General features: G+C 38.0%; 1 protein-coding gene across 2 annotated transcripts in view; it reads right to left on the bottom strand.

Annotated features, from left to right (window-relative positions):
- LOC128406991 (phosphatidylinositol-binding clathrin assembly protein-like) overlaps positions 1-9,190 on the bottom strand; it is a 50,763-nt gene that overhangs the window by 21,559 nt on the left and 20,014 nt on the right. For both annotated transcript variants that reach the window (XM_053374917.1, XM_053374916.1), the window contains exons 4-11: positions 7,794-7,896; positions 7,234-7,327; positions 7,000-7,111; positions 5,526-5,632; positions 5,001-5,042; positions 2,061-2,146; positions 725-848; positions 4-143 (exon numbers count right to left, since the gene is read on the bottom strand). In XM_053374917.1, the coding sequence (XP_053230892.1) occupies positions 4-143; positions 725-848; positions 2,061-2,146; positions 5,001-5,042; positions 5,526-5,632; positions 7,000-7,111; positions 7,234-7,327; positions 7,794-7,896 (808 nt within the window). The remainder of the gene's footprint in view (positions 1-3; positions 144-724; positions 849-2,060; positions 2,147-5,000; positions 5,043-5,525; positions 5,633-6,999; positions 7,112-7,233; positions 7,328-7,793; positions 7,897-9,190) is intronic.

Here is a 9,190-nt window from a genome sequence, read left to right as displayed (position 1 = left end):
CACCTATTGGTGGTTGGAGCAGGTGTTGCAAATAGGTCAACAGCTGCAGCATTGGTGTTTACACTCTTCCCTGATAAAGTGCTTGGAGAGGCAGATGTAGAAGTTGAATTTGACACCACAGAAATCTCTCTCAATCGCTGTTCCTAAAAGAGTTGTGCAAGATAATTCAAATTTTACATTATGTGAGTTTTTCAGAATGCAAGTACACCAACAATGAAACTTAACTACCTTGCGAAGTTAAACCACATCTCCATTCTACAGAGTGTTATGATGTAATCCAGTCATATTCCACTTTCATGAAAATCAGTGAGACTGTCCTGTTCATGAATTAAGGCCATGATCCAGCCAAAGCTAATCACTTTCAAATCACATTGATTTCATGAAGAATTTGGTTGGCTCTTTCCACACCAAGCTCAGTGAGATGTGGAAATGCTCAACTTTGGCTTGATCTGTGAATCCAAGATTTTTAAAATAGGTCAGAGATTTGATGCTGTGATCAAAATGAAAACTAAGGCTGCAGCATATGGTCAATTCCCAAACACTCAAAGCACTCTTTCTCACTTATACACACACACACACACACACACACACACACACACACACCCCTCTCACTTTAACAAGACACAGAGCCAAGTTACTTTTTACAGGGGTATATGAAGTGCAGCTGCCAAACTAGCTTACACATTTTCTGACTCTGCATGTCCAACAAAACCAGAAGCAGTACCTTCAGTGCTTGAAGTCTAGCTTGCTCTTCCTCCAATGCCTGCTGTTTCTCTCTTTCGTCCATTTTAGTGAAGGACATTCCTGTGTTGGCAAGTGTAGAAACTGCACTGGATAGGGTGCTTGCTCTGAAATTTTAAAGGAAAAAGACCACATATTTAAGATCTTTGAACTCGAAGGAAGCTTCAAGCATCACCTAGATAGTTCATGAGTAAGGGGGAAGCAGGACAGAATTCAGAACACTACAACGTTAGTCTTCTCCAAATTAACCTTGCAAAGAATGATAGAAGGGCATAGCATCTGGGATCCTATGTACACTTACCTGGGAAGAAAGCTCACTGAACTGAGAGGGACTTAAATCCAAGTACAGTGGTACCTCGGGTTATATACGCTTCAGGTTATATATGCTTCAGGTTACAGACTCCGCTAACCCAGAAATAGTGCTTCAGGTTAAGAACTTTGTTTCGGGATGAGAACAGAAATCGTGCTCCAGCGGCGCGGCAGCAGCAGGAGGCCCCATTAGCTAAAGTGGTGCTTCAGGTTAAGAACAGTTTCAAGTTAAGTACGGACCTCCGGAACGAATTAAGTACTTAACCGGAGGTACCACTGTAAATGAGTGGGAAACATGATATCTCAAAGTATCCATGTTTACCATGCTATTTTATGCACTTAAACTGGATTACAAAATACAACAAATTACAATAAAATAAGCACAACATATTACAGTTGTTACAACAGGCAGAAAAAAATTATTAGATAATCCACTGAGACCATCAGCATTCTCAAGTGGTCCATGGTCGTTTGGGAACCACTGGTTTAGAGTATACTTCACGATGAAAAATGATCTGGTTTGTCTGGAAATCCAAAGTAAATCCAAATAAAGATTTTTAGAGTGCTTACAAGAGATAAGACAGATCTCAAAGGGAGGGTAATTCCACACGTATGAGGCAGCTACCAAGATGGTCATATGCATGTAGACAGTACTAAGTCATTTAGGTGGAGAACTGAGGAATTCACCAGGTTCTTTTTGTGTTTTTTTCAGGGAGTGTGGGGGAAAAAGAATTATTTTTCCAATTTCAGCCCATAATTCCACCCACCCACTCTTAAAGGCAGATGATAGCAGCAGATGCTTTGGGCTAATTATACAATTCAATAAATCTTCTGTGCAAATTTAACAGCCTGCTTTGCATTATTGCTTTGGTGTTATCACCCACTTTTGCCCTTACTATTTGAGAAGAAACAAATAAGACTATAAAAGAGATGGGAAACACCCTATACTTCAACACTCCAATATGCCAATAATCAATACTCTGGTTGCAGTCTACCTGCCTATTTATTACCTGCTAGCAGCTGAAACCTCCTTTGTCTTCTTCCCTTCCAGTGAAGCCAGATGCTGCTCCAAAGCTTCAAGCAGACTGCTGGGAGCCTAAAGTGAAAATTCTTATCAAATGTATGCAGGATTGCAAACTACTACTTCTTCTTCTTTACATTTTTCCACTTCAAATACAAAAATCACTTTTATGTAAGGTACATTCATAGAGAGGAAAGACAATGGCCTCAAAGCCTCCACATCTACTTTCCACCATAATCTCATAACTGAGCGAAATGAACAGTGGCTGCCTTACATCAGGTCAGACAACTTGCCAATAAGACCCAGCATTGCTGATTCTGACTGGCAACAGCTTGCCGGGACCAAAGGCAGAAATCTTTTCCATTATCTCCTACATGGTCCTTTTTATTTTGAGCTTCCAGGGACTAAATCTGGGTCCTTCTGCAGGTAAAACATTGCTCTCTCTGTGAGCAAGGTGGTTGGTTTTTTTTAAATTTAGGCAGGAGGCTTGTTATAACATTTCTGTCACCATATTCCAGATGAGTTGTTTTCAGGAACTATTCCAGAGAACCGTAGGAGCACCTCAGTAATACCAGTTCTTGAAGTGAAATTGGTTAGCCCTGACAATTCCACAGTGAAGTTTTCAGTTTATTATGTTGGTATGCTAGAGTCTACACTGGAGTGAAACATTCCTTACATTTACTTGTAAAAAAGATTCATCAGCACACAGCTCATTAACTTCTACAGTAGACAAAATGATCAGAAACAAGAGCACATGATATGCACAACTGAAGAATGCTGAATTCATTTTAAAACGGCTCAGCTCCATAAGCTACCTGAGTGTCATTTTGTTTTACTAGATGCTCACACACAGGTAAATGGAGTGGATTGCATTTCTCCAAAACATGGCACATACAGTATTTACAGGAAAAATTGGCTGTTCTGCAAGGGCTCAAACTAAGCCTCCCAAAGTAAAAGAAAACAACTATTATGCCACAGTAATAGTTCTAAAGAGCTAACTTGCAAAAGTTGTTCCAAAGGCATTAGACAATGTATTAATGAAGATTCCTGTATTGTGCAACACTATAGCTTTGATTCACAAGGGGTGCCGTGTTAACTGCTTGAAAGAGAGTAGGTAAATCAATTCAACATCTCCTGGATGCATACTAAGGCTGGATGCACACTAAGGTGGTTGCACTTCATTCTCACTGAAATAAATCACTGAAGCTTGCCCAAAGACTGGAGTGATCTGCATTGATTTCACGGTGTCTGTTGGATATCACCTATTGTTTTTCTTTGTCCATGTTTGCATTAAAAACAAAAAACAAAAACCTCCCCATGCTTCTATAGCCTGCATTATTCAGCAGGGCTACACACAAACACAATAGTCCTAGTTTTGCTCCCAGTTTGTCAGATTAAGATTCAACACGTACAAAAGTCTGAAGCCATTACTTCAGTGGGGTATTAATGGTGTGACCCAAAAAAATGTGGGGGGACACACAAAACATTTTCAAGAAGGGACCCACTTCAGGGGCATGCAGTCAAAAGGAGTACCTTGCCTTTACTAGGCACCCAAGTCATTAGAACAGTCAAGAAGCCAGAAGGGCTGACAAAGCAACTGACACATTGTGGGGGCTGTCTCATTGGATTGGTAAGACAGAAACAGACAGGAGTTAAGCAACTGTAGAGGCAACAATAAAAATAAGGGGACAGAGGGGTGACATGCGCAAGTAGGTACAAAAGGCAATGCCTATTTGGGACAAGAAAAGAAACAGAAGAGCATAGCATGGTGCCAGCAAATGGAAAGATCCACGAAGATTAAGAGGGATCTACGGAACCACTTGATGCAATGTTGTAACATCAACAGCATGTGAACTACTGTATCAGATTCTGAGCTGGCTAGCAAGAATTTTTCACTTTGTAGAGCTGTCCTACAGGAATTAATTCTGTACACCCCCCATTATGTGAACATGTGGGGCTATTTTACATTGAATCAGACTGTTGTTTTGTTTAGCCCAGTGTTTAGCTCTCTAAACTCTTTAAGTTAAATTCTTGCCTAGCTTTGCTAACTGTATCCTATAACTGGAGATCCTGGAGATTGAATCTTGGACCATTTTCAGATAAAGTTTGCTCTACCACTGAGCTATAGGCCTCATCAAGTCTTTGTAGCTGTGGCTGCAACTTCTGAATAATATGCCTGGTATATGAGCACCAGCAAACCTCATAGAAGAAACTATATAGTTTCCATAACCAGGAGTTTATACCTATGTCAGCACCCAAAGGACAACTTTAGAGGCCTCCATTTTCTACTTTTTATTTGAGCAGCCAACTCCCTCCCTGGCTTTCAATTACATTTTTTTAAAAAAATCTCTGAAACACACAGGAACATTGGAAGCTGCTTTATACAAAGTCAGACTATTTGACTATGTTGCCCAATATTGTCTACTCTGATGAGCACAGGCTCTCCAGGTTCCCAGGCAGAGAGATTTTACTGATTTTTTTTAAAAGGATATTTTGCCAAGCATATGCTCTTCCATTGTGCTATGGTCCCCTCCTGAGCAAGGGGAGGGGAAAGCTGTTCAGCAAGTGAAGTAGTTGTACTGCCCTGCTTGCTCAGTTTGTGGAAATTGCTGATTAAAACAAAGCACCAGGTTTGGGTATCCTACCCCATGTGTTTTTAAGAGTGGTGTTGTTGTTTTTAAATAAACACCAAAAATTTCTAGTAATAATATTCTCCAAAACAGCACAGGAAAAACAAAAGCATTAATTGTTACTGAGCACATTACCTATATGAAGCAAAACAGGTTACAGGAAAAATGGCATGTATTTCCATATATAGTATATATGGAAGAAAATGATTTCTCAGAATGTATAGAATGGAACACTAACTATTAAAATCACAAAAGGACACAGGACTTGGGGGTTAAATTAATATGAAATGTACACTGACCTGAGTAAGATCTGGAATGTCACCCTGATCAATTCCAACTTGCTGGGTTCACAAAAAAGGGAAAAAAATGTACATTACTACATGCAGTGGCAATGAAAAGAAAGAACTGTGGATCTGAATGTCTACATAAAAGCTAAGGGAACAGGGAGGACATGGAAAGCTTTCTGAACTGGTACAACTCTAAATGCAACTTCTAAGCTAAATTTTATATGGAGATCCTGAAAGGTATTTCTTAAGATTTTATGTATTTCAGTTACCAGAAATAGTAATAAATAGCTTGTCAGAACTTTGGAGGAAAAATATATTCAATAGATAGTTTTTTAAAAACCACAACCTTTGTTCAACAGGCATTTCTTAGTTGATAAAAATGAACAGAAACAGAGCTTTCAAAATATACTCTTAAATGTACATAGTTTACATTCAGCAACATACATAACTTGCATGAAATTGTGATCATAAGCACTTATTACTGTACCAGTCCAGAGAGCTAAATGAAATACTACTAATGCTACTGGATTTATTTACCTCTGCCACTTTGAGGAATTCTGACAATTTGGTCATTCTGGCTAAGAATTTTTTGTAAATATCCAGACCTTCTTTGCACTGGTTCTTCTTCATATCAAAATACTTTTCTGAAGCATGAAATTCAAAGAAAAAATTGTTTGTAAATAAAAGAACAGTAACATAATATGATTATTAATAAAGTGGTATGTTAGACTTAAAAAGGCTAGGTTTGATACTTTACTATTTGAAGATGTCACTAACTGATTTCAACTTTATTTAACAGCAGTTTTAGCCAAGACCATAAAATGAATCCACCAATAACAGTTAAGTTTATTCAACAAGTGCCCTTCACAGGAACTTCACTGACAGAAGCAGGGATTGCAAAGCCTGAAGAAGAACTGAAGGTCAGCTGAAAAGATATATCTGCAGCTGAGGATGAATACACTGATCTAAATCTATTGCTATTGCTAGTGTGCGTCTCAGAAGAGGCCTACAATCTTCTGGTTTACTGCACACACATTAAATTTGTTTGAGTTTAGAATACTGTAGGAACCTAATTAGTAAGCCAATCATATTCAAACACTGACAAACAAGCTTCCATATCTTCCAAACAATCAGAACATCAATCAAAGCCTTAACTACACTGAAAATAATAAAATATATATATAAAGCACTTTCTGAGCATAAGCATGCACTCTTGCTGTCATCACACCCAAGAACTTTTACATATTACCATGGCCATCACTGGAGCATAAAATGAGAGCACACACACACAAAAAAGCTTTAAGTGTTTTTGCCAAGTTACTCCAGCCACCACTACCCTTTAAAATCAGATAAACACAACAAAAGAAAAGACAATAGAGACCAGCTATTGAATTCTGCAGGGTGAAATGAGTCTTCCCTAGACATTGGCTTAGCACTGACGTGTTAAGCTATGTCTATGAATACTTCAGCTGCCTAGTAGTTTAAAAATAAAATAAGTTTCTGGCACACTAGAATTATGTGTACTGTTATGAGAAGGAGTGCAACAGAAGAGATAACAGGCAGGACTATTAAGGTGTTGGTCATCCGTTAGCTATGTGCACATGTTTAAGAGAAACTATTTGAACATGGTGTAAGTATAAAAGTAGTGAATGGGCTGGCTTGCATGTCTTGGTAAGCCAAAGCAAAAAGTTAACCGTGGATTGTTGCAAATGAGCAACATTGCTCAATTGCTCCCACTTCACTCTGCCCTGCCTGGAGCCAGGAGAAACAAACGAGGAGACTTGGCTTACTATGATGTGTGAATCAGCAAAATTTAGGATTATTATGTGCAAGTTCAATGAGGGGGGAAGGAAAGAGGGAGAGAAGGGAGAGAGAAACACATGGGAAAGAACACAAGGGAGTGAAGGGAGAAATGAACATGGAAGATATTACAAACAAAACCACATCTGCATATTTATACAGGTCTCCACTGGTAAATGTTTAAACAATTGTTGTGTGTTGTTTCACATACCTAACAAGTTAATGATCCCCTCATTATAGGCTGCAAAAAGTCTAATGGAATCTTTAAAGAGGAGCATGAAAGCAGCATTTATTACACCATTCGTTAGTTCATTTGGGTTTGCCTGCATAAAAAGCAAAGAGATTTTTTAAGTCAAATCACCAGAAAGTGAAATCACAACACATTTTTCACCCTCCATAAAGCTTATCACGGATTGTAGTAATAAATAACAGCTACAGTGCTTACATCAAAATCGAGAAGTGCATCTAGTTGATTCTGAATAATTGGGAGTGTTTTCAGAAGTTTTTCAGTATTCATTGTTCTCATCACACCATCAATCCTTCAAAATAAAATAGAAAATAAACCAAACAGATACAATCATTGAACACACTATTATGGTATCCGATGTCAGCACTACAGATTATATCAAACAAAGAGGACTCTACTGCTGCCCATTGAAATCAGTGGGACTTTTGAATAACATACATAGAATAGTATTTTCCAAAGTACTGCATCAAATTATTCCATATAAAATGCTTTAAAGAATATTCTGATCTCCCAAAAGGTTCAAACTTATACGTAAAAGTTTATGCAAGCTGTTGCAACAGTGCCACTGAACATTTTATGTACTGTCAGATTCAATGCTCCAAAAGTTGCATTTTTCTATCACTGCATACTTCAAATTTCACATCAGAACATGTTTTTTTGCACAAATTTCCAAACTCTGTATTGACAATTTTGTTTTCTCAAACACTTTGATGCCCATCCAGTCACTAGAAGAGCATAAAAATAAATGGAATTCTTACCCTCTTTTCATTTTGGTGAAATCAACTGCTACAAGTCTGTAAGAAAGTGCTTTTTCATTCAAGTATCTGCTGTATCGTCTGATGAAGGTAGACATATCATAGCCTGGAAATAAAATGCTATTCAATTAGACTTTTCATTCTTCTAGTACTCTTATCACTTTTTACTCAGTGTGAATTATGCTCCAAAAGTTCCTTGGGGACCTTCTTCACACATTTGCCATTATTACACACATTTGAAACTAGTAGTATAGTGATCATGCTTCCAGCACTGATAAGTTGGTATAGTTTCTCTGAATGTTGCCTCATGAAATTAATAAAAACCAACACTTTCTGAACCAGTGAGACTCTCTAACAGTCTTAATTGAAAAATAAGTTTATGTGTGGTTAACACAAGTTTATGTGGTTCACACAAGATTTTATAAAAGTTTTGTATTTCACCAATAAACTAATATTTTAACAATTTCCACCATCAGAAAGCCATTTTACCATGGTTGATAAAAATGATTTTTAAATTTAGATTCTTTATTTCTGAGGTACACTATAATTGAAACAACAACAACAAACTGGTTTAGTAAAAGGTAAAGGTTTAAACTGGTTTAAAAGGAAATCAAAATTATATACATGTTAAAGTCTACACTTATCTCTTCAAAATAGAATGAACATCTATCAAAAAGAAACATAAACCAGGGGGAAGGTTATCTAGCATCTGGGGGTAACCATTATTTTCGTTTGGTTCTCTCTTCCAGAGACACATAAATCACATACTGTTCTGATTCAGTTTAGAGGCTTCAAAATTCATGGGTATGGTGCCAGAAGTGGCTGCCAGGGCCAAGATGCAAAGGATCTGCTGGGCTTGCATCAAGTCCCATTACATTCAAACTAGGGAATTCTGGCCAGCACACGTTGGTTTGAAAACCAAGTTGAGATCATAAGCCATGGTTTATGAAGCCTCAAACAACTGTCTCGACCAGGTTTCTATACCCCAGTGGGTGTTCTGCCCCTGGGACAAACAAGTCATCAGAGATGACATGATCCAGGAGTGGGCAATTCTATGTATCATAAGGATTACAGAATCCCCCATAAGTAACCTCGGAGTCAAACAACAAACAACACAAATTCTGCAGTGTGTAATTACTCAGGTTTTGAATATTTAGAACTCTAGTAAGCAGCCAAAAAGACTGTAGATTTACATTTTAACTAATGGAGAAACAACAGTGATATCCGCATGCAACACTAAACCATGACTATTTCAGCTATGACCATCCATGTGTGCTTGGTTTCCATCTCCTAAAAGCCCCAAGCAATATGGCCAATAGTCAGGGGTAATTGGATGTGCAATCCAACAACACCTGGAGAGCTATAGGTGTTTAACTAATTGTGGTCTGTTTGAATATTCA

This window comes from Podarcis raffonei, chromosome Z (assembly GCF_027172205.1).
Source record: "Podarcis raffonei isolate rPodRaf1 chromosome Z, rPodRaf1.pri, whole genome shotgun sequence".
Classification (NCBI taxonomy): Eukaryota; Metazoa; Chordata; class Lepidosauria; order Squamata; family Lacertidae; genus Podarcis; species Podarcis raffonei.
This window is presented reverse-complemented; position numbering and strand designations above follow the sequence as displayed.